The 23,563-nt window shown below is 41.2% G+C and overlaps 3 protein-coding genes across 4 annotated transcripts in view; 1 reads left to right on the top strand and 2 right to left on the bottom strand.

Annotated features, from left to right (window-relative positions):
• The window catches only part of LOC111219200 (phosphatase and actin regulator 3-like), a 30,834-nt gene extending 19,477 nt beyond the window's left edge, over nucleotides 1-11,357 (bottom strand). Inside the window, exon 1 of the mRNA XM_022741813.1 lies at nucleotides 11,162-11,357. Within this exon, the coding sequence (XP_022597534.1) occupies nucleotides 11,162-11,264 (103 nt within the window). The 5' untranslated portion in view covers nucleotides 11,265-11,357. The remainder of the gene's footprint in view (nucleotides 1-11,161) is intronic.
• A 907-nt stretch (nucleotides 11,358-12,264) lies between these two features.
• On the top strand, nucleotides 12,265-20,661 carry pigt (phosphatidylinositol glycan anchor biosynthesis class T). The gene is made up of 11 exons (XM_022741576.1): nucleotides 12,265-12,692; nucleotides 13,603-13,780; nucleotides 14,708-14,835; nucleotides 15,017-15,117; nucleotides 15,298-15,472; nucleotides 15,620-15,717; nucleotides 15,965-16,121; nucleotides 16,742-16,942; nucleotides 17,782-17,947; nucleotides 19,060-19,143; nucleotides 19,263-20,661. The coding sequence occupies exons 1-11, from the start codon at nucleotides 12,287-12,289 to the stop codon at nucleotides 19,510-19,512; spliced, it is 1,944 nt and encodes a 647-aa protein (XP_022597297.1). The 5' UTR covers nucleotides 12,265-12,286; the 3' UTR covers nucleotides 19,513-20,661.
• A 753-nt stretch (nucleotides 20,662-21,414) lies between these two features.
• LOC111219156 (WAP four-disulfide core domain protein 18-like) lies at nucleotides 21,415-23,191 on the bottom strand. 2 transcript variants are annotated; one of them, XM_022741751.1, is made up of 4 exons: nucleotides 23,063-23,191; nucleotides 22,732-22,875; nucleotides 22,392-22,529; nucleotides 21,415-22,233 (listed from the first exon to the last, which is right to left on the bottom strand). In XM_022741751.1, exons 1-4 carry the CDS (start codon nucleotides 23,163-23,165, stop codon nucleotides 22,100-22,102), a joined length of 519 nt encoding a protein of 172 aa, XP_022597472.1. In that variant the 5' UTR covers nucleotides 23,166-23,191; the 3' UTR covers nucleotides 21,415-22,099. The 2 variants fall into 2 exon arrangements, with proteins under 2 accessions (XP_022597472.1, XP_022597473.1); XM_022741752.1 differs by lacking the exon at nucleotides 22,732-22,875.
• Nucleotides 23,192-23,563: the final 372 nt, after the last annotated feature.

Here is a 23,563-nt window from a genome sequence, read left to right as displayed (position 1 = left end):
AAAAAAGATGGGCTATCTTTGACCAACTGTGAAACCCTCCCTGCAGCCAGCACATCCACCCAGGGAGCCAAAAATGTCCCCGCTAAAAGTGCTTTTCCTGTCACCTACACAATGGGGCGAGCCTTCGCAAATGTCATTCCAACCTGCTCTCCCAACAGCAACCAGAGGAAGACTGTGTCCAGGAAGACTTCCAGTTCATACAGTTAGGTTTTGGGCTATGTTCCCATTATAAGAAATCTCTTATTCCATTAAAAAGCTCCCTCCAATCAAGTAATGGAAGTCTTGGTTCACCCTTCATATCTTGGGCTGTTCCTGCTGTCTATCACATTAATCTAGCAAACTGCAAGATTCATATTGACTCATTCAGCTCCTTTCATATATTCAAAAGTGCTGCCTGCAAAAGATTCACCGCTTGACAGAGATAGCTTAATTATAAAATTACACTGTGAGATGCTGCTGACTAAAAAGTGTCAGGCAGCCTCGTGTTTAGAAAGACTTTCCCAGGAACAGAAAGGTCATAGCTTTAATCCTGCTGCAGCCAGTGTGTCTATCAACAGTTTTAAATCCGTCTTTGAACATTATGAACTCCTACTCACTCAATCATTTTTAATTGCTCAAGACATTAGCAAATGTAAATGTGAGCAGTCACTCTCATGGTTTATTCACAGGTGAGTTAGCCATGGGTCTGCAATTGGGCGTGGGCGTTGTAAGTCAACGAGGCCAGTCAGAGACTCCAGTAGTGGAGTCAGGTGGGTGAGCAATGGTGTGTAATTTATTCCTGTTATTTCCACTGATTTAGGTCAAAGCGTGAAAAATTTATATAAAGCATATTGAGTGTGTGCATGAGAGAGGGAGGGAGAGAGTGTGAGACAAATACTCACTGCACCAACAATGTGTGTCAGTGCATGAGTGCTTGTGTACATGTTTTAGTGTCTACACTTGATACAGAAGCTGATAGCTCAGTTCCACCGAGCTCCCATTCCCTCTGCAGGGAGGAGAGCACATCGTGGTCTCCAGGCAGGAAAGACAGTGGGATGTGCACAGAGGAACAGTACAAATCACCACTGTTAGCACTGTAATCTCCAAACAAGTTCCCACAGCAAGGATGCCACTCACTTTTGGATTCCCTCAAGTGTGCAGCAATGCAAGCGTAGGACCGTTTGGGCCTATTAAAAACAACTTGATGTAACAGCCTGAGCAGTAGCTGGAACTAGAGCAGGGAGCCGTACTGTACAGTAGTGTGTGAAAAGCTGCTACTCCGCAAGAGAAACACACAAACTCAGTTAAAAGCAGCATGATATTTTTCACCATGTTATTGTCCGAAAAGCTTTATTTATCCCATGTGCTGGACCTCAAATGGATCATGCAGGGCCAGGATGAACAGTGGCCAACAGCTCATTTTGTGACGCCAGACTGTGCACGAGTCAGTGCACTAACTGTCCAGTAACCTCATTTGTCACGGATATATGGATATACTTAAACAGGCCAGACGTTACATGCATGGTCATATTTGTCATTATACCATATAATAACCATGTCAATAGCCATGTCATGTGTATCATGGAAGACATACTAAGAACATGGGGTCAAACAAATACACTGCCTGTTGGTTCAATAGAAAGATTGAGTGTATTAATGATATTACTACAGTCATGACATCAGCTACACCTATGACAAGGTTTACGAGATAACTGAATTAAAACACCAAGTAGCTCCAGAATATGATGAGTTAGTTTCTGTACATCTTGCCTGAAATGATATAAACAGCTATTTTGAAAATTGCTTTGGTCTGATTGGGGCAGAGATGAGTCACTCCTACAGTGAAATCCGTCATGAGAGCTGTGTGGGTCTGATGGCAGACAGGAAAAGTGTCTACAAAAGATTTTGCCCAGTTACTTAAACACATTCACTTTGTGAGACCACACAAGCTGCAGTTGTGCTGTGTCAGAGGGATGCTGCAATGGTGAAAAAGACATGATCTAGTAGTCAGGTTTGGACCATATGATGAATCAGTGTTGATGAAGAAGTTGCTAGAAGCCACTTGCTCATCAATAACGACCACAGGCTCTGTACAACAGGCTTGGCCACAGTTCTAATAGCAGTTTTAATGGGATTGGATTGGAACTTTTGGCTTACATGGATGTATGGGATGATTAAATTAAATTAAATGGAATTTGTGCCTGAATCTGCACAGTGTGCTTTCCTCATTAATGTGTCATCAGTACAAAAAAGAAAAAAAAAATAGCTGGGCCTCTTTCCCAGCAGATCAAGAGCCCGCTTGAGTCGAGGCCTCAGGGATCCAGGACAGGCTTATCAGCACACAGAACACGGCTCTGCTCCGTTCAGCAGCCTGCTGCAATGCAAAGGCCGGTGCTGTCCATGGTGCTGAGATTCACTCTGCTATAATACAACAAAGTCTCAAGTCCAAAGTCACTCCCTATTTGCACTCTAGTGCATTATACTGCATTTTACTATTTTATTCCAGTGTTTGAGTTATTATTGTAAAATTATCCAGTATAGTGTGCTGTAAATCTCAAAAATGAAAATAGAAGACTTATAAATTGTACTATTTCTACTGCTGTGGATTTTGTCTTTGTGTGACAGCAAAGTGAATATTTGGGTGTTTTGGACTGTTGGTCGTACAGGAATATTTTACTCTATACCTAAGTTAAATCATCCCACAATGCAACATATAGGTAGTATACATTTAATAATCACTAAACATCATGCAGTTTTCAGACAGGGGGGGGAAAAAAGGTACATTCAGACAGCTGCCACATGAAAAGAGGCTGATCAAAGTACTGTGGTATCTGACACACTATATAGTCCTCTAGACAGAACTCTGTGTGGTGCTGTGCTTCACCTTTGATAAATGTAAAGATTGCGGTTATGTGGCAGCACAACAGTCAGTGATGGTGCAAACTGATGATTCATAGGTGTCTGACACCGGAATTTATTACTCCTTTGGACAGATAGCTTGGAGGATCAATATGTGGGACTCGGACAACAGATGGGATATTGGTGCAAGCTGAAAGAGTTTTTAAGTCATGATCAGATCCCTTTCATTAGTTTTTTTTAATGGCATTTTTATTGTATTTCTAATTTTGCATTTTGTGTTAAGCTGTATGTATTTGTACTAATGCCCTGGTGTCAAAATCCAGCTCAGGCTTTAAATCTTGCTGTACTGGGCTTTTACTCTTTTACCTCACACACAGTCACAGTCCAGCAACACAATGAAAAGCTTCGATTAATTTCCCTTTTACGACTGTTTTCTTTCAGTCATCTGATCTTGCTATGCATTTCATTTACCATCTCCTGAGAGGCTCCGGCGGAGATATTCAATAACACTGTAGTGTAAGAGCCTATCAAACAGTCACTCAGTGGAAGGCCTCACACCACTTTCCCTCATCTCTGTGGTGTTTTCAAAGTCTGTCAAGCTTCACCTGCCTTAGGTTTCCTTTTCTTTCTCTCTCACTCCATCTTTAATCCGTGGCTCTTTCCTGCCTGTCCCCTCCATGTTTCTCTGTCCCAGACAGGGGCGTTTATCTGTGATGGGGCCTGGGACTCCCCTCTGCCCTCTTCATTTATCTCCGACTGAATCTGACAGGTTTGTTGGGGTAGAGGGACACTGCAGCCACAAACAGGTGTGAGGATGCAACAGACACCGGGAGTTGCTGCTGTGGATGTTACAAACTTATTGACCCCGGAGAGGCGGGAGCAACAAGATAAATAGTACTTTCTTTACGTGTGATATGATTTGTTTTGCGTTGAACAGCCTCACTTAAAGCGGCTGTAATCGTTGTTTTCATATCAACGATGAATCACATATGTACTTGAGTGTGAAAAGAACTGCAGTAACAAACCTACCCAGAATTATCACCTGACTCTGTAGTTTCCCCTCAGCTCGACCGAGCTTTATGGCATCTTTCAGCTGATTGTTAAGGTTTTATGGGACACAGTCCTACTGTTTTCTATTTCATTTGAAGGGTCAATTAACAGAAAGGTAGTCTATTGCTTACCTTTTGTCTTTAATCGGGTCTGACTAAATGCCTTAAGGATGTAATGTTTTTCAGCACATGAATCTTACGTAAATCTCAAATTTTCATTTCATTGAATGCACCAACAAGTAAGAGTTTCCAGCTGAGTACCTGCTCACATCTCACTGAACTTAATACATTTAACCAAATATTCCCCATGATAACTCATCACCCATCTCAAGCAGGTTTAAAGCCTCTGCAGCTTCTCATAGGTTTTTTTGGTGTGACTGGCTGCGTGAAACATACAAAACCTAACTAACGAAAACAACAAAGAGAACAAGGTAAATAGAGGTATATGGTGATTTAACTATTACTTTGAGGTTTGCATAGGATCTCTGGAAAACTGGCCAGGTACTGGAGCTCATGCAGAGGCTTTCCAAATCAGACCCACACAGTCACTGCCTCTTTGTTAATGGTCTCCTATAGACAATCCATCATCTCACTGTAGCCATTTACCAACTAGGACAACTTCCTGGCTTTCTTTCAACAAAGGCCACTGCCCCCTCATCTCATGCTCTCCTTCCTCTCTCCTCCATCTCCTCCCTGCCTCACTGATTCAGTCTCCAGCTTCTTTTCTTCCCCTTTCCTCTTAAATGTGTTTCCACTGTTTCACAGACTCGATACCCAGAGGAGGTTCCTCTCCTAGCTCTTTACCCTTCACACTATTGTGCATGCAACTTTCTGAACTCCATTTAACCTCAGCCTTTAGAGGCTAAATAGCTCCATTACATGCTGCCTTTACGCTGCGGTCTCTGACAGGTGTTGAGGACTGCCCTGGTCTTCGTTCTCTGTTCAGCTGCCTGGCTGTCTGGTTCTTGCATATTCCGACCATGATTTTGTGATATTTTTTTTTTTCATTGCATGAGTCTACACAGACCTGCCGGTTCTCCTGCAAATAAATGCAGACATGGATGTACACGCCAAAAAAAAAACAAAAAAAAAAAAAAACACGCATGCAAACAACAGCCGCAGCAACAAATGGCTCAAACACTGTCAAATTCCTAATCTGCTCCCCCATCCACAGGGAACAGGCATGATGTAGGGCTTTTGTTGTTGCCGTCACTTTTGTGCTCCATTTTCCTGGGCGGCTGAAAGACAGTGAAGGCGTCCACAGAGAGCAGAGCTCAACAAGGCGTCTAGATGCGGCTTATCCCCATTCACTACCCATCGGCCGCGAATCCATAATGTGACAGTACAGTTAGTACAACATCCAAATATGTTTCCGACAGATGAACTATTTTTAGACTAACATAGCTTAACTCATTTGATTTAGAGTAGAAACAAGTCACAGCTGATGACTTGGTGTTCATTAGCCAACCCTACCACCATGATTTCTTTATATGGACACACGACACGATTATATATGAGTAGAGCTGGCAAAATGAGTCCACTGACAGAAGATCTGGAACAATCACTGGTCATTTATGAGGAATAAATGCCAAATATTCACTGGTTTCAGCTCCTCAAATGGGAGGATTTACTGTTTTTTTTGTTTTATATCATTGACAGTGGAATATGTTTGACTATTGATTTGTCAGAACAAATTTGTCAAACTCTCTCTATGTTTTTTTTTTTGACATTTTATAGACTAAAACAAATTAATTAATAAATTAATTGAAAAATAATCAATAGATGAATGAATAGTGAGTTATGAGCCAATGAAGAAGAGATTTGTCATCTAGTAGTAGAGTATTGATTTAACATTTCTACACAGGAAACTATTCTGTTAATATCACTGGATGATTTGCAGTGGTGTAAATCAGTGAGCAGGTCTACTTTACGGCGATATTGAATTTATTTATTTTGCCTCAATGTTATGAAGTGCCTTGATTTTCCAAGAATCTTTTCATTCTTCGGATTAACCAAAAAACAGACATTTGATGAGTTATTTCGATTTCTTCAAGTCTATTGAACTCTATTTGATGGATGAACACCATTATTCCAACAGATGATCCCTCATTTGTGGAGACGCTAACACGTCAGCTCAAAAATGTCCCGTATACAGTGGGTGTTTGGTTGAGAGCTCATGACCGTGAAGGCCACATCATATTCATACTATTCAATCCAGGCGGTGGGCCCTCGTGCCCATTATGTTTTTCATCCCGCTGATTCAGATGTATCCTAATCACCCACTGCTATAAATGACTATTATGATGTGCAATAACATATACTGTAATGGAACATTTTTATTCGTATCACCCACCCTTACCAAGAACAGTAAACTACAGTATAAATTGAATGAATGAGTCAGCGCTTGAGGCAATGGACGGACAGATATGTATCATTCTCAGCTTTAAAACATATAGTCATTGCTTTTGGGAGATTTGCTTCCCACAGTCTCAACTACATCAATTACTGTAATGATAAAAAACAGTAAAAATGTTCATGACGGTAAGAGCAGATATTTTGTTACTCAACCAGGAAGCTTCTCTAAGACTCTAGATGGCTGAGAGTTTCTTCTTGGCCTCTGTGGGGACCTCTGTGCATCACGGAGGAGAGAAATGAATAGCTCTCCAGTGGCTGCTACTAACAGGTGGCCTTGACTGACTCACAGTCCCTTAAGGCTGACCATGACGAATGAGTCGTGACTCTGGCATGGATTACAGCTCCGCTACTGAAAATAGGAAATAAGGACTTAATTAGGCTGAGTTTGATGTAGGTGCAGGTGGCTCCTCTGAAGAGCGAATCAAGCTACAGTACATCAGCACTGTCTATCATCATACCGTAATCTTGTTTGTGTGCATGGAGCTTCGTGTGTTCTTGTGTTTGTGAGGCAACGATGACAACTAAAAAAAAACTATTCAGAAACAAAAAAAACCCAAATGCAGGAGATGGAAATTGACTTGTTAATCCAGTTTGCATCATATGGATACCAGGCCAGTGAGCATGAATAGGAAGCTCCAGAATTCAAAGTGAGAATTAATTTTCTTGGAAAATAGATTGTTTTGTCTATGAAAATAAATGCCCATTGCACACGTCTTGTTTTGTCCACCCTACACTCCAGAAAAATGCTTGAAAAGTCAAACAATTTATCAGTTATCAAACTGGTTAATTTTTGACTGATAGGTTGATCGGCTAATTGTTTTATGGCTCTATCTGTTAATGCAGCACAGAAAGAGAATCGTCCAAACTGAAGCAAGCATTATTGTCACTTTATTTTACCGTATTTGAAAGATCACTTAAATTCAAAATCTCCCCCTGTCGATTTACTTTATTTGAAAGAGTTGCGTTTTTGTATTTCTGATTAGTAAAATTGATGACCTGGCCAAACATAGACAGTTTGATGTCATCCTGAGATATTTACAGACTTAGACTGTAGGAGAGGAATCTATTTTCCCACTTTTAAAACTTCTCACTTCTCACTCCACTGTTGCTCTCCCCACTGTTTTATCCACTTAACACGTACGAGCCACAGTAACAAGTTCCCAGCCTGTCTCTGAAATCTTCAGAAAAACTGATAGATAGATAGATAGATAGATAGATAGATAGATAGATAGATAGATAGATAGATAGATAGATCTAATGCCACAACGTTTTCACTCTGCCTCTGGAAGTGTGCTTTGTGCTCTAACCAGCCTGCAATCCAGCAGAGTTCAGTTTGGTTCAAGGATAAACACCATGATCCATCCGCTATATCCACCACAGCAGCAGCAGTGAAAAGCCACAACAAATACTCCCTCTTCCGCACCGTTGAGGGCACTTGAATGCCTCATTACTTGGTGGCCAAAAAAGATTCTTCTAGTTCTTCTTGTCCTGTCAGCACCAGGCTGGAGATAAGACTCGCCTGGCTTGCTGTTTTGCTCTTCTGTAAGAATTCCTGTGGCACTAAAAGCATTTTGTGTATATTGTTACCTCTTCATTTTAAACAAAGCCTTGTTAAATGAAGGGCACATCAAATTAGACCTGCTGACTCTGAATTTCTAATATTTCTACTCATCAAGGCCTGAGCATGAGGGAGGTATCATGTACAAGACATTGCTCTGGTTTGCGGTGAGTCATCGTCACGGTTCACTATCAGCTTTCGCAGGGTTTGATATAACTCCTTGTTCACTGAACTTATACCTGCAGTCCTCAGAGATTCTTCTGATGTCAGATCTGGGAGGATTATCCAGGTATCAGTAAAACCAGCAGAGGAGGATGAGCCCTAAAAAACACTGATCAGTGGGTGCTGGTGGCTAGACACTGTTCTGTAACTGGACAAATTAGGTCCGACTGTTCTCGGGTTTAAGCCGCCGTGTGAGCAAAGAACCACCATGCTGAAGTCGCCGTGGGCAAGACGACAGATTCCTGTGAGCTCTAGGGACACAGTTCTTTCATTTACCCTGCTCTCTGACTTCCCAAGAGGCACGGCAAGTGGGAGGGAGAGTGAAAAATGATTTTCTCCGTGAATTATTACAGGAGGAGGAGGAGTTGGTCATTTGCACCTACAGTAATGTCAGGGCGATGAATCGATTCATCCAGTAGTTGATAAACAAGTCTGTTTACAACGACTTAGATCATCTGTTTCTTTGGTTTGTGATTTGGCAACAGCCATAATGCCAAACCACTTCTCTTGTAGGAGGTCAGACACAACAAGCATCTATTATAACTCTGGGAAACTATGATGTGCACTTTTTACTATTCTGACATTTTAAAAATGTTAATAATTTAATCTTAAGCGGGTTAATTAATGATGGAGATAATATTCAGCACATTGGTGTATTCATATTGAATTAGTGCTGATATTCCCATTCTACATGTCCTACCAGGGGTTTGATGAAGCTCTTTCCAAACATCCTGCCTAAAACTTCTGCTTCTCTAGCTGTGTGCATCTTTCTATAAGACAGAAGAATTACTTTATGGAGTGAAGCCACAGGGACAGCCCTGCTTGGACATTCTCCCTGTCCGCGAAGCTTCAAGGTGTCCTCTCCACACCATTACCTTGGTCGACAGTCTGCAATGACTAAGTGGACATTTGAGTGAAAGTGACATTTTATTAGCAGGAGAATCTAAAGGGTCATCGTCAGAACAAACCAACTAAACAAGTTTTTACACAGCAGCTCCTGTTACCTGACGTATGTTCCTAAACAACTTTAATACAAGCTTGTAAAATCAGCAGCTCGAGGAGGCTGTTTCCATTCAGTTTCCACAAGACAGACTCTCAGGAGGAAAAGTTACAGCGACGCTAAGAGAAAATACAGTCTGAGTCAACGTGAAAACTTTGAAATGTTATTCATTGCGGTTAATAAAAAAGTAGCATTGGCTCGCTGGACAGTTGGATTGAGACCTATACTGACTCTTCCTTCTCCGGGGCTCCTGCTGTATTATTGCTGCACCTTCATTCAAGAGAAAACATTGCTCTGATTCTCTGTGATGGTCAGCTGTAACTGCTGTCTCTATTGAGTCTCCTCCCCAGTGTTGAGTAAGTGGATGAATACAGTGTCAGCCTCCGCAGCTGCAAGGGCCACTGTGTTGGGGGAAAAAGGCAGCCTTTGCCAAAGTAATCCTTTGGCAAAGGCTGGTGTCCCAGACGCTAGCGCAGTGATGATCCACACAAGGGGTGGGGGGTTGGTGGTGGGTGGGAATGTTGTGTACTTTGGGTCACCAGACACTGACATTGTCCTTGCAGCAACAACTGTATTTACTGTGTCTTTTATTTGCACAGTATATTCACATCCTGGACAGTAAGACTTTTGTGCATATACTCCAGTGTTAAGGCTGATAGCTTTAGCTCTCGTCACTAGCATCACTGATGTGCCAAGCTGCTGTGTTGTTTATTCAGGTGTGTCAAAGACCCAGTGTGACATTATCACATCCACCCATGTGTGAATTAAATCGTCCATAGGAGGTTTGATTTCAGCGAGTGTCCATCAAAAACGTGCTGATGGCTGTTGATGAGCGTAGACAGGTGAGATTTGAACAAAAAAAACAAACAAACAAACGCAGGCTTCATTAGGGAACAGTTGAAAGGTGAATGGCACTTTTTTTCTGAATCATTCAGTCAAGCATTCTTCATGTGCGTAAAACTCACCATGTGTGGGAGTGAGCAATGACTCTTTCCAAGCCCACACACTATGACCATAAATAGCCTGACTTACGTAAAAATCCAAGGCACACTTTCACCGATGATACAGTTAAATGGTAATAATTCAAAAGTGAGAGGGATTTACAGCAAACAACAAGGAGCACATGAAGTCTATTTGCAGGAGTTGATTGGAGAAGTGCAGAACATGACTGCTCCCTGGTGTTCTCCTCTTATTAATGAAAGATCAATTCATTATTCCATATGCAGGGGGACGACTAACAGACCACAGAGAGATAAACAGGAGCTCCATGTTAGAGAGCACCTGCAGGATCCATGAATCGGTAAATCGATTTCTTGCATGCATAGCTGTCCTGAATTTGGATGGGTGGGTGGGGGGTGGTGGTGGTGGGTTATTTCCACCTATAGCCTACATCACGTGGACGGTCATTGATCACAACAGTGATCAGCTCAGTGTGGGGGGAAGAGGGAATAGGGAGTGGGGATGTCAGAGCTGTCAATACGCAGAGACAGAGCTATAGGGTTACACCATGAGATGTGCATGTGCCTTTTTAAAATGCAACACACCAAAACCGAAAGTCAAGACCCATGTGTCTCCTGAATAACGAGACTACAGTGGCTCAGATAAGACAACAAATAACGTTTTAAACTGGCATCATGGAGCACGCTTGCAAGCAGATTTTGTGGTGCTGAATAGGGAGGCTGGCATCACGCTGAAGGCAAAAGATACTGTAAATGTTGCACGCGTTGATATCATATAAAACGGCCTGCACGCTGATTACTAAATACTACTTGCAGCCATAACAACCCAACGGGCTACAGGCGTCTTTATAACGCGCAAATCTAGAGGGGCATGCGGCTCTTCACAGACGCTGATATGGCACATTAATTTTCAATTTGCAGCTCCAGGATTCAGTATTACAGTCTGTATTTTACGTCCAAGGTTGGAAGCATATGCGCTAATTATCCCTCGGTGTTCTGATATCCCACTGGGCAAGCAAGGATGCCTAATGGAAACCGCTGCATCGCCAAATAAGCGGCATCATAAAAACACTTGTCTTTAGAACAAATAAATATCCAGACAATGACGCGTGTGTCTTACCTGTGCCGTGAGCCAAATCGATGCCCGGTTCGGTGAGTATGTTCGGGTCACTTTGAGATCTGCCTCGTTGCAGACAGCCGTCTAGTCCATCCGATGTAGCCATGGGGAGACAGCACAGGAATCCCGAATAAAATATTGAAAACCCAACCAGAGGCAGGCAAGGTCAGGAGGAAAGCAGCGAGCGAGTGCAGATTTAATTTGCTCTGACAACAGCCGCTTTGAGCATCTACCAGGGAGCCATGGCTGAGCAGAAATTCCGTGTGTGTGTGTGTGTGTGTGTGTGTGTGTGTGTGTGTATGTGTGTGTGTATGTGTGTGTGTGTCTGGGTTGTGTGCGCGATGATGTGTGGATGTGGGAGGGGTGATATGCCCCCTATGATGCCAGTCTCTGTCCAGCAACACGGCCAAATATTCAACACACCAGCTAACATGCTGTAGACACTGATGCATTAATGTTGCTTTGAATATTTATGAATATATGAAGGTTTTAGGTTCGAGCAACGGACATCGTTTGTTTAGGGTCTATAAACCTTTATTGTGGGTTTAAGCAGCCAAGGCAACGTCATAAAATGCGAGATTAAGTCGAGCCAGCAGTAATGAATTTATCGAGAATTTATATGACTAATCGGTTAATTAGACAGAGTGCATATTGAAAACTGCAATGGTCACTGATTCACAAAGATCCACAAAATATACATATATATATATACAGCCTATATATATATATATATATATATACATACTATATATATATATATATATATATTTCCCCGCAAAACGCCGCCCCTTGTTAAAAGCACAATGTACACAAAAACCCCCAAAGCATCATTGAGACTTATGCTACCGCCTCCACGTTAAAATGACTTCTAAAATGTATATTCATTTATAATTATTATGTATTGTATTAGCAGTAAAATACTATCATTTTACATTACTTGCTTTAAATAAAGCAGCTAATGCCTCAATATCAACATTTACTCGTAAAATATGATACAAAATTAGAATATTTTGCTGAAAACAAAGCAGGTTCATGTCAGTGCCACAAGACTCCATATAGAAGCAGCCCATTGGCTGGTTCAACAATGTGACGCAGTAACGCGGAAGTGCTCCACCACCATTAGAAAAAATGGCAGCTTACAGGTGCAGTTCCTTGGCTGTGCTGTTTATTCTTTGTGGTTTGTCAGTATTTATCGCCACAGAGGGTCAAGAAACGACACCAACGGGTGGTCACCGTGCCGCTGTGGTGGACAATGGACAAACAGACACTGAAGCAGCGGAACAAACGGCCGAGCAGCCCGCGGTGGCGGAGAGGCGGTGGGAAGCGACCGTGGTTGAGGATGTGACTCCGAATGAAGCTGCAGCCGACAAACAAGACACTTCTGCCCCTGAAACCGTGCCCCCCTCATCGGTGCCACGACCTAAAGACGATTTTCAGGAGGAATTGGTCATCAGACCGCTGCACTCAGGAGATGTTTACGCCAGCTTCCAGTTCCGCACCCTGTGGGAAACTGACTTCACGAGAGAAAACAAAGGTAGGTTAAGGGCTAGCAGTGACGTTAACACATTCACACATTCTGATGAACACATTAACACATTCAGCTAAATTTGAATAAATGATTTATATTAATTTAGATGTTTATTATTATATGCATTCTATTAATGATTTATTTATGGTTTATCAGGGTATCTAACTGCATTGTTACTGAATAGAAACACACTGCAATGTTATTACCAAAACACTTGATTTAAACAGAAACGGAATTTAACATAAAAATGTTATAAAAACAGCTAAAAACTTAAAGAGCTCAGTAAAAAGACAAGCAAAGGATTAGTAAATGATTTATTATTAACCATTAATATAGCCATCCATCACAGTTTATAAATAAAGAAATATAGCAGACATGTTAATTTTGTGTATGCTAACAGCGTGTATTTGGAAATTCGTACCGTGAGAATGAAGGTTTCAGTGTATATGGAAGTGGTGAAAGTCATAAAGTGTCTAAATTTATGATATATATATATATAGTAAATGTACAGTTATGGTGTAGAATTGTGTTTTATATTCAATATCCAGTTTCTTAGTGGTTTCTTAATGCATCAGAAAAAATTACCCTCTGATACAAAATGACAAAAGCTTTTTTTTTTTTTTTTTTAAATGAAAAGCTCTTAAACGTTTTTAATCTTTCTTGTTATTTACAGTGGGGAACATAGTTCTATTCTATGTATCGATATTGTAGTAAAGTAAACCTGAGTGTTCATTCATTACTACTACTGTAGCCTCACTCCAGTCTAACACAGGTAAAGTATGGAAGATTATAAACTAGAACTGATCTACAGTCCATAAATTCCAAAAACACCTTGTATTTTCTGTTGTTAATTTATATACATGTCATAGAACAGTGATTTTGCTAACCCTTAACTGTGTAATGTTATATTTTTTAGTGTCCCACTACCGGTTGTTCCCTAAGTCCCTGGGCCAGGTCATCTCCAAGTTCTCAGTGCGAGAGCTGCACATCTCCTTCACGCAGGGCTACTGGAGGACCATGCAGTGGGGGCAGCCCTTTCTGCCGTCCCCTCCTGGGGCTGAACTCTGGGTGTGGTTCCAGGACTCTGTGACAGAGTGAGTACAGCCCTCTGGTTGCAGCAGAGCAGAGCTGGGGAAATGTTGGGGTAAAAGTTTATATTGAAACAGATGCTAATTACTGATCTGCGTTGATATTGTGACATCACCCTGGTGAAGTTGTTAGACTTATACTAGAGAAGAGAGTTTTAATCTATAGATGGTAACTAGGGTTTGGTGCAGTCCCACACAAAATATGACAATAGACATGCTGCAGTGTTCATGAATCATGGCTCACTTGTAATTTTTTAATGCCCACATGGTTTCCTCGAACTCTCTTGGGTTGTTGAACCCAGTCAAGAGAACTGGGAAATGTGGGAAATAACTAATTCATTCAGTGTGTAACTGGGCGCATCAACAAGTAAAAAACAGTGAGAATCCAAGGGGGAATTTCTTGAACACAGACAGACACAAAGTTATGTCTATGGCTGGAAAATCAAACTCTCTTATCAACTTGCACTTATGCAGAGAGTCATTGTTATTGTGCAAATAATTACTGGCTCGAGAAACACAGAAAGTGTCGAATGTACACATTTGGCAGTGGGTAATATTAGTTTACTATTCTGTGTGTATGTGTTTTTCAGCAGTTAGTGGAAAGATTATAAATATATTAAAATATCATATAAACCAAATTAGCATTCCAAATATAATCTGTAGAAACTCAAAGCATGTAGGGAAGATTTAGATTTATGATGAATATTTAACAGGAACACCCACACTGTTTTGATTACAAGCAGATGAAAAAGCTTTCAAAGCTTTATTTCTATTTTCAGTTTAGGTCTTACACAATATTCATATAAAATTCTAGAACAAAAACCTCCAGACACAAATTTTAAATACAGTGTCTTCATATTTTTCTGCATTTGTGTAGTGTGTGTTTCGTCAGTCTTTTCAAACATCTTCTTACCATTTTTCTGCCCTTATTAGTGTGGATGGCACATGGAAGGAGCTGACGAATGTGTTGTCGGGGATTTTCTGCGCTTCACTCAACTTCATTGACTCCACCAACACTGTTCAGCCCAGTGCCTCCTTCAAACCGCTGGGTGTAGGCAATGGTACAGTGTGGCTTCTTCAGTTTTCCCTTGCATTTTTTAATTCTCTCTAATGCTGATGTAAAAGCTAATGTTGTGATCAGCCACCTCTAACTCTTGCAGCATGCAGTTGCTACTGTAGTTACTGTCCAGGATGCATTGCGTCAAATAGACTGATTTTTGTTTTTTTGTGTTGAACTTGAAGTGACGGACCACCGCTTCCTTCGCTATGCCACCCTCCCACGAGAGATTGTTTGCACAGAGAATCTGACACCCTGGAAGAAACTCTTACCATGTGGATCCAAGGTGCGTGTATGTGTGTGTGTGTTTTTTAAAAACAGCAGAACTCAAATATCATGTGTGCCCCTTTGTATGATGCACCGTGATCCATGATCTCCTGTCTAAAACACCTGATATGAGGCAGGTCACTGCAGCTTAACCGAGTTTCTTCTTCTCTTTCTTTATCTGGCCATGTTGCACATGCAGGCCGGTCTCGCTGTCCTGTTGAAGTCAGAGAAGCTCTTCCACAGTAGTTTTCATTCCCAGGCAGTGCACATCAGACCCGTGTGTGAGGATGAGCAGTGCAAAACCACATCCTGGGAGCTGCGACAGACGCTGAATGTGGTGTTTGACCTGTACACCTCCGGACAGAGCAAAAGAGGTGAGCAAAAAGCATGTTCTTCCTCCATTCATCCCACATTGAAGTTTAGAGTTTTGGAGCTAAGTTGTATTTGGTACAATAGTAGGAGAAGAAAAGCCCAGTGACATCCTCCTGGCTTTAGTTAATTCGAGCTGTTTGTTCCTTCAGAGTGGTCCCTGTTCAAGATGTTCTCTCGGACCCTGACAGAAGCTTGTCCGCTGGCCTCCTCCAGTAAAATCTATATCGACATCACGGACAACCCTCAGGTTTGATTTCCTCATAATGTTCTGTCATCTACTCTAAATGATTAGTAATTTTCCTCAATGCAAACTTTACAGAAAGCAAAAGAGGATTCGTTTTTACCTGTCACAGCAACATCAAGGTGTAGATATTCAGGATGATTTAAAACAGATGTAGCAGATTATAATTTGAGTATTTTATATAAATGATAATCTTTTAACAGTTTGAATAGAGAACTGTTTTGATTGAGATAAACATGATGTCATTTTGCAGGGGGAGCAGTTTGAGCTGAGCCCGGCCACTCCCCTGCTGAGCCAGGCAGTGGTGCTGGGGGACAGGCGGACCTTCTCCGTCTACGATCTGACCCAACAAATCACCTTTGGCACCGTGCGCTCCCTCAACCTGCTGATCCGCTGGACATTCAGTGAGGGTGAGAGAGAGAAAGGCAGCACATGACACAGCTTTGTGTAACATGCCGGACATGTCTTAATTGTGTCTGATGCTTCAAGAAAGACGCGTTAAATGAGTTAACAAAAATGTCTCAATTACTTTTCTTTTATTCTTAATGTTGCCTGTGTTTGACTTGACTTTTTTACCTGTTAATATGTAGTCTGTTCCAGCCTGTTCTCTGTTTTGGGACAGGAAGTCCTCGACAAGCAGTATCTGAGCTCAATTTCAGATACGTTTTTTTTTTTTTTTTTTTTCGAGCCAAAAAATCAAATGAGAAAACACAATTTGGCTTTAATACCAAAGCAACATCATTACTATTTGTTCCTAGAGATCAATCAGGCACATAGATTATATAATGTACCTGCTCATTCATCAAACATCAGGGTCATACTTGTTTATTAACAGATGATTTTAACAAAGTTAAGAAGAGAAACAGACTGGAGTCCTGTAAAGCAAATAAGGCACAGTTATGTATCAAATTCTCTAACACCGCTACTAAATTCAGTAGCAGTGTTTTAGTGTCATATTTCTTGTTTCTGCTGCAATGTTTTCCACATGCTTGACCGTTAAAACTCCCTATCACATACTCCGTCCATGCAGGTGACATGCTGCGGCCCCTGCTCCACGCTGAGCGCTACGTAGCTGGTTACGGGCTACAGACGGGTGAGATTCACACTCTGATGTACAACAACCACCCGTACAGGTCTTTCCCTGTGCTGCTGCTGGATTCAGTACCCTGGTATCTTCGTCTCTACATCCACACCCTCACAGTCACCAGCAAGGGAAAGGACAACAAGCCCAGTGAGTCACTTTACCAAGTTTATAGAAATCAAAAAAGGTTAATGAAATGACGTAGTGTAACATCTGTGCGTAAATGTAGCGAAAAGGTAAGTTCATTTTATTGTTTGTACTTTAGTTAACCAGCAGGTGTTTATGTGATACAAGACGTTACATGCATTGAAAACGCACAGCAGAAGTATGTGCACAGAAGAAGAAGCTTAACTTTCCCCTCAAACTATCATCAAGAGAAATGTCTTTTCAAACGTCTCCCACACACGTCAAGTTAATTAGCATTGCTGTGACGTTCTTCCAGTTATTTTAACTGGAGGCAAATGCAGCTTTAAAGACAGAAAGAAGAATCTGCTTCACAAGCAAGTGGAGCGGCTGTTCTGTGTCCCTGTTAGAATAACTTGTGATTTTGAGGAATGAATAAAAATCTACTGTGAAATGTATTTCTACTTACACAGATGATATTTTACTAACTTACTGATGGCTGTGCATTCATTGTGAAAAAATAGATGGGTAAAATTATTGCACCTCCTACATGAGCGCAGTTCCTCTACAGGAATCATTGTGTCATGTTATTCAATGTAAGTGCTTCTTTTCACCACAAGGAGGAGAACATGAGTTACATGGTCTGTTATGAAAGCTGTGGGGCTTGTGTTTTTTGTTTTTTTTTTTACTGGGAAGACATTCTTTAGTTTACCCCCACCTGCCTATCTTGGTGATTGGCTTTTGTTCAAACATTCTGACAAGTGATATTAGTTTTGATTTATTGTCACATTATATCCATATTTATGTAGAACTTCTTATCAGTTGTATCAGTTCAGTGGTTACTCATGTTTCTCTTCCTCTGCCAGGCTACATCCACTACCAGCCGTCTAAGGACCGCGTGAGGCCCCACCTGCTGGAGATGCTGGTCCAGCTTCCTCCCAATTCCGTCACCGAGGTTACTGTGCAGTTTGAGAGGGCTCTGCTTAAATGGACTGAATACACCCCTGATCCCAACCACGGCTTCTACGTCGGGTATGCATGTAGTATGCAGAATATTCTGAAAGAAGATGCACATGTTGCCAGTCATGTCACTTTAGACCTTGACTGCAGTTGAAAAGTCTTTTTTTGTTTAGGAAGGTTCCTAACTTAGTGAAATGACCTGGAAGTATCTACAGTAAGTGGCAGCTGTGATAAGAGCTGGTCGAATTTCTCTAAATGATAAGGAAACGAGCTTCAGTGATTCCTATCTTATCTCCTTTAGCAAAGGAAACACTGGAGCTTCCTTTACAAAAGGAAAGGAGAAAATGCCATCCCACATTCCCTTGCCGCAGCAACATTTAAAGTGATGCACTATTGTAGTTTCACCACAGCAGACCCACAAAAATGTAGAAACAGCAGAGCAGCTGTTTTATGTTTGTGACATGATTCAGAACTGATGGAACTCCTTGTCTGATCAACTGAAGCCCAAATCCATAAAAATAGATTTCTTCTCTTTCAGATCTGTCCAGTTATAGTCATCATGAAGAACAAGCATGTTGAATTTATAGTTAACAATATCATCATCATAACAAAATACTATAGCCGATACGTGAATTTTGTTTCACCAAATCCCCTCCCATTGTGGGATGAACTAAAAGTGAATTTTCTCTTCTCAACAATTGTATAGAAATGTCACAAGCGCCTACGAAAGGAAACTATATACTTTATTCTTAATGTATTTTGTTACAATCTCCTGCTCAGTTCCTTATTTCTATTTAATTATTATTTTAATAGTTCAACATTCTCTGTTTGTATATTTCTTTCATGTGATATTAATTTCATTAACATTTCAATCCTGTTTGTTTTGTTTCTGTGGTTAGGAAAGGACTGTTTAACGTCCATGTGTTATAAATAAAGTTAGTTATAAAAAAGAGCCTAGTGTAAGTGCTCCTCGCACCGCAACGTTTTCCATCGAGGTTGAGAAGTGGTTAGGAAAGGAGATTATTTTGACTTTTTGACCGCAGCCCTCGTGAAGTTGTAGTTGTGTGATTAATTTGAGGGGTGTAAGAGCGGATGGTCACATGGTTTTGTATTCATTGTTTGGATTTTTCTTCTTTTTTTTCCTCATTTTCAAAATGACTAAAATCTGTTTCTTCAACATTTAGGTCTTCGGTTATCAGCTCTCTTGTACCAAGTATTGTCGCCATGGATACAAACAACACTAGGGAACGCCCGCTTTTCAGCAGCTTGTAAGTATAGAGTTGTTTGTTTTCTGAGGAAAAGCCATTTGTCACTACTGATTTGGGATCCTGTCGAGAAGTTTGTTTGTCTAGAAAGTCAAATGATTAAATTTCCCATCTCCCACCAGTTTTCCCTGTAAAGAGGAGTCCAGCTACTTTGTGCGTGTCTACACAGAACCTCTGCTGGTCAACCTGCCAACTCCAGACTTCAGCATGCCGTATAATGTCATCTGTCTGACCTGCACAGTGGTGGCTGTGGGCTATGGCTCCCTCTACAACCTACTGACCCGGAGCTTTCAGATAGAGGAGCCCAGCCCAGGACTGGCCAAGCGGATAGCCAACATCATCCGCAAAATGAGGGGCGTGCCGCCACTCTGAGGCTGGACACTGATGCCAACTGGCTCTGCTTTTAGAAAGGAAATTTTCCTTTTGGCTGGTAAACATGTGATATTCACGGAGTCCAACACTGGTATGAATGTTGACTGTATGAACAGTCAACTTGAAGGTTTTGTTTTCAAACGGAAGAGGATGAATAACTCTTTTGAACTTTAATATATTCAGGATCATTTCCTGCTGGCTGAGGACAAAAAAATGTGGACATTTGTCTATTTGGAGCTTTGTTATTGTTTGACGAGAAGAAGGAACCAAAGCTGTGGAGTATGCAGCGGTGGTAACTGCATCAGAGTGTTTTTTTTTTTTTTTTTTGGTTTGATTGTTTTTGTTTTGTGGGTGTTTGAAACCATAACTCCACTCCATCATAATACAGCCACACTGTCACTGAGGGATTTTGTTACTGTAAGGAAACTTCGGTAAAATTATGTTTCTACAAATGCACTATGAAGCCTCTGAGTTCAGATAGAAAAAGGAGTTCCTGACCTGTTTATTCCCATCTCCCTGCAAGGCAAGATGAAATAAAATGACCCTTTAAGTCAGAGTGACTGAGTCAGAATGTCACACTTTATCAAGTCTCAGGTATGACAGGACATGACTCTGAAATACTGTGTTCCCCACAACCACGCATACTAAACACAACATTAAGGTGGAACTAGGGAACATGCAGAAGTATTTCCTGTTCATTTAAAGTTCCTGATGTGTTTGTATTATCTGACATGTGTTTTGTAGAACATTTTTTTTCTAAGTTAGACATGTCCCTGAGCAACCACAGTACTTGTCTGGAAGTACTTATTCTATAAAAAAGAAACAGCCCTCTTACCAACATTTATTTTGCACTCATTATTGGATGCATGCTTGAATGTATGTTAGAGACAATTGTCTGCAGGTCCTAAAAAAGAATTGCCTTCAGTTTGTAACTCCTTCCCTCATCAGTTAAATGCAGTTTCAATGCGTCTTATAGCTAGTATAAGTTATGCTTGTCTGCCTGAAAGTCTATTCTGTTTCACTGGTGCTGAAGAAGTGTGCAGAATGTGAATGTTTGAAGCGGTACTGTGTGTTTGTGTTTGTGTGTGTGTGGGTGTGTGGCAAAACCTAAACATTCTTTATTGCCTTTTCAATAAACTGACAAACATCTTTTTGATATTTTATTTAAATTACTAGCTGTGGAAGAAGCTACACCATTAAAAACTGCACCAGAGCTGGGGCTGTATTACTTCCCACTGAGTGCCCACATTTTTGTGTAAACAAACTCGGCCCCACTTCTGGCAGACCTAGAGAAAGCAAACACAGTCGTCTCTGTATTTGGCCGGTCAGCGTTTCTCACCGCTGCACGTTTGGCAACAGCGTGGAACAAAAACAAAGGGAAAAGCAGCATTCCACATAAGTGATGGTCATATCTGGTCAGCTGCAAACTATGTTTTCTCTCCAAGCAAGTGGGTATAATACACAGCCAGAGAACGCAGCTCTGCTGGCTCAGCCTTCACTGTCTGTTTCTCAAGGACGCATACCCTCAGTGATAAGTGGCTTGTCACAGTTTTCAATGACATAGCCTTCACTTTATGCAGCACATATGTTTGTGATTTCCTAGACACTTTATTTAAATTATAAAGTGAAATTTGGATGTTTGTACAAAAAAACAATTTGAGCTGCATTTTGAGATATGTGAGGTTGGGGTGCAACAATGTTGAAATGTTTGGGCAGCAGAAATTCTTGGCCACCTCTTTGTATAGTCTTATTTTCTGCCAGTAAGCACTTTAGATTCTTGGCATATTTCATCATTTCTTTTGCAGCCAAACTCTCGTCTAAAAAGCCCATAAAAGAGACCAATGAAACTCGAGACCTGTAACCAGCAAGGTGATAAATGCGTAACACATTTCTAGGTTCTGGAAACATGTTTATTTATTGAGATACAAAGAAATAGAAAATGCCCCATACCTTCAAACTGCACGAGGAGCAGATATAAAAGTACTGTATAGTACATTTTTCATCCATTTACAACATTTAGAATATGCAGTACTGCTACTCATACAGAAATACTACTTAACTAAAATGTTAGTGACATCAAAGTACAATTACTTAAGTTGTAAACTAATCAAGTTAATATACAAACATACTGCAGGTGCTCTGGAAACTATGAGTGGCACCCTGCCAGCTAATCCCTCTCCAGTCCAAGGATGTTTTCCAAAGTGACCACTTTGTCTTTACAGGAAAGTTTAGTCAGACTGGCTCAGAGGGGAAAAAGATTACTAGTGGACAATCCCTCTGACTGTGTCACAACAACAGTACAACAGATTATTATTATTATAATTCTTTACAAGTGTAGATTATTTAACCATAAAAGTATTCACAAAATCTGATTTTTGTATGTACTTAAAGTACAGGTACAGAGAATAACTTTAAGCAAAGCACTTCACCTTCTCAATCCAAACAATCAAACTTTGTGCAAACCGGTGCTCAAATATAGTACCAAAGTGTGCTACTATGAAAAGGTAGAAACATAATACTTTTTTTTCTGAGTTGTTGCATGAAAGAAACCAAACAAATGCACACATGCAGACACGCGTTAGTCCGATCAGCAGGGCTCACTGCAGGCGTGGCCACAGGTCGTCCTGCAGCACTTCTGCTCTCCTGGACACTGACCGTCATGGTAGCAGTACTCAGCGCACATGGGGGTTCCCTGGGGCAGAGCGCAGCGACCTGGCTTCACTGGCACGCCAGAGATAAAAAAAACAAACAAACAAACAAAAAAAACACGCTCAGTTACAGTATTCAAGCATTCATGAGCAAATGTCAACACATTAATGTTATTACACAAACACAGGAGGAGCATTTTCTGGGATTCTGGGATTTTTTTCATATCTAACCTGTGTATGGTGCAATGCACTCGTGTCCGCATCCATTGTAGCAGCATTTCTCATTACTTGGGCAGTCACTGTCATTAAAGCAGAATTCAGCACACAACCCTGATCCCCAGCGCCTGCGAGGACACACTCCTGGCTTTGCTGAAGGGGAGAGAGAAATCGATATATACAAAGAGAACTAAAACAATAGTCTGGAAAATATGGCTTTTGATTGGAAGGGTCTTTCTGTTGCCCTATGGACAGTCCATGCTTGATTTCCACGTCAGTTCAGTCACTGAGAAGAGTTAACCAAAGAATTAATAGCTGCCCATTTGAGAAAAAAGTTAAACATTGTGGCTCGTACTGAAAGCCGGAGGGACACAGACAGCTCCACAGTCAAAGACACAGCATTTGTGGTCTGCAGGACAGTCTTCATCACACACACACCCCTTATGTGATGGGACAACATTAAGGCGACGTGGGCAGTGTCCTGGTTTTGGAAGAATCACTGAGAGAAAGAGGCAGCGAAGCAGAAAAGGAAAAAGATCAGCTGTGGAAACTGGGATTACATTAATGAAGGTGTCTGGTTGCCAAACGACTTGGTTGTGTAATGAAACAGACCAAAATGAACTTTTCAGAGGGAAACAGTAAATTGGCAGATCCTACATTAAAAACCTGAGTCAAAACAAACTTACCTGTTAAATTGCGATCAGCTTCTGCAGCAAGAACTGTGTTAAAGTGCATATATGCACTGAGTGCTAAAAGCAATGCACAAACTGCAGACCAGTGTTTCTCCATGTTAACTTCTTGCACACAAGAATGTACTCTTGTTTGGACAAATATCCCAGTGCACAACCTGCAGTCTGGGCAGCCCAGTCAGAAGATGCTGGGTCCTTGTGCCTGTAGAGTTTCAGATCTTCAGAGATCTTTGATGAGACTTGAGAGCTGCCACACTTTTCCCAGCACATGCCACTAATGGAATTTATGGTCTGTTGTGGTCTATTGTATAATGAAAAATGCCAGCTTAGGGGATATTGCCGTTGTCCTACTTGTGCTAGTGCAAATGTATGATGGCGTTTTTGAGCTCGTCCTTTATTAGCCGATGCGGCTTAAACGCTGTTAACGCTTTGAGTGTGTTATTTTCCCACTGAAAGAAGACATGCAATTCAATTCAGCGCACCAAAGCGTCAGTTTGT

This window comes from Seriola dumerili, unplaced genomic scaffold, assembly GCF_002260705.1.
Source record: "Seriola dumerili isolate Sdu_G_001 unplaced genomic scaffold, Sdu_1.0 BDQW01000056.1, whole genome shotgun sequence".
NCBI lineage: Eukaryota > Metazoa > Chordata > Actinopteri > Carangiformes > Carangidae > Seriola > Seriola dumerili.
Note: the sequence above shows the minus strand (reverse complement) of the source record. Positions and strands in the feature narration are given on the sequence as shown.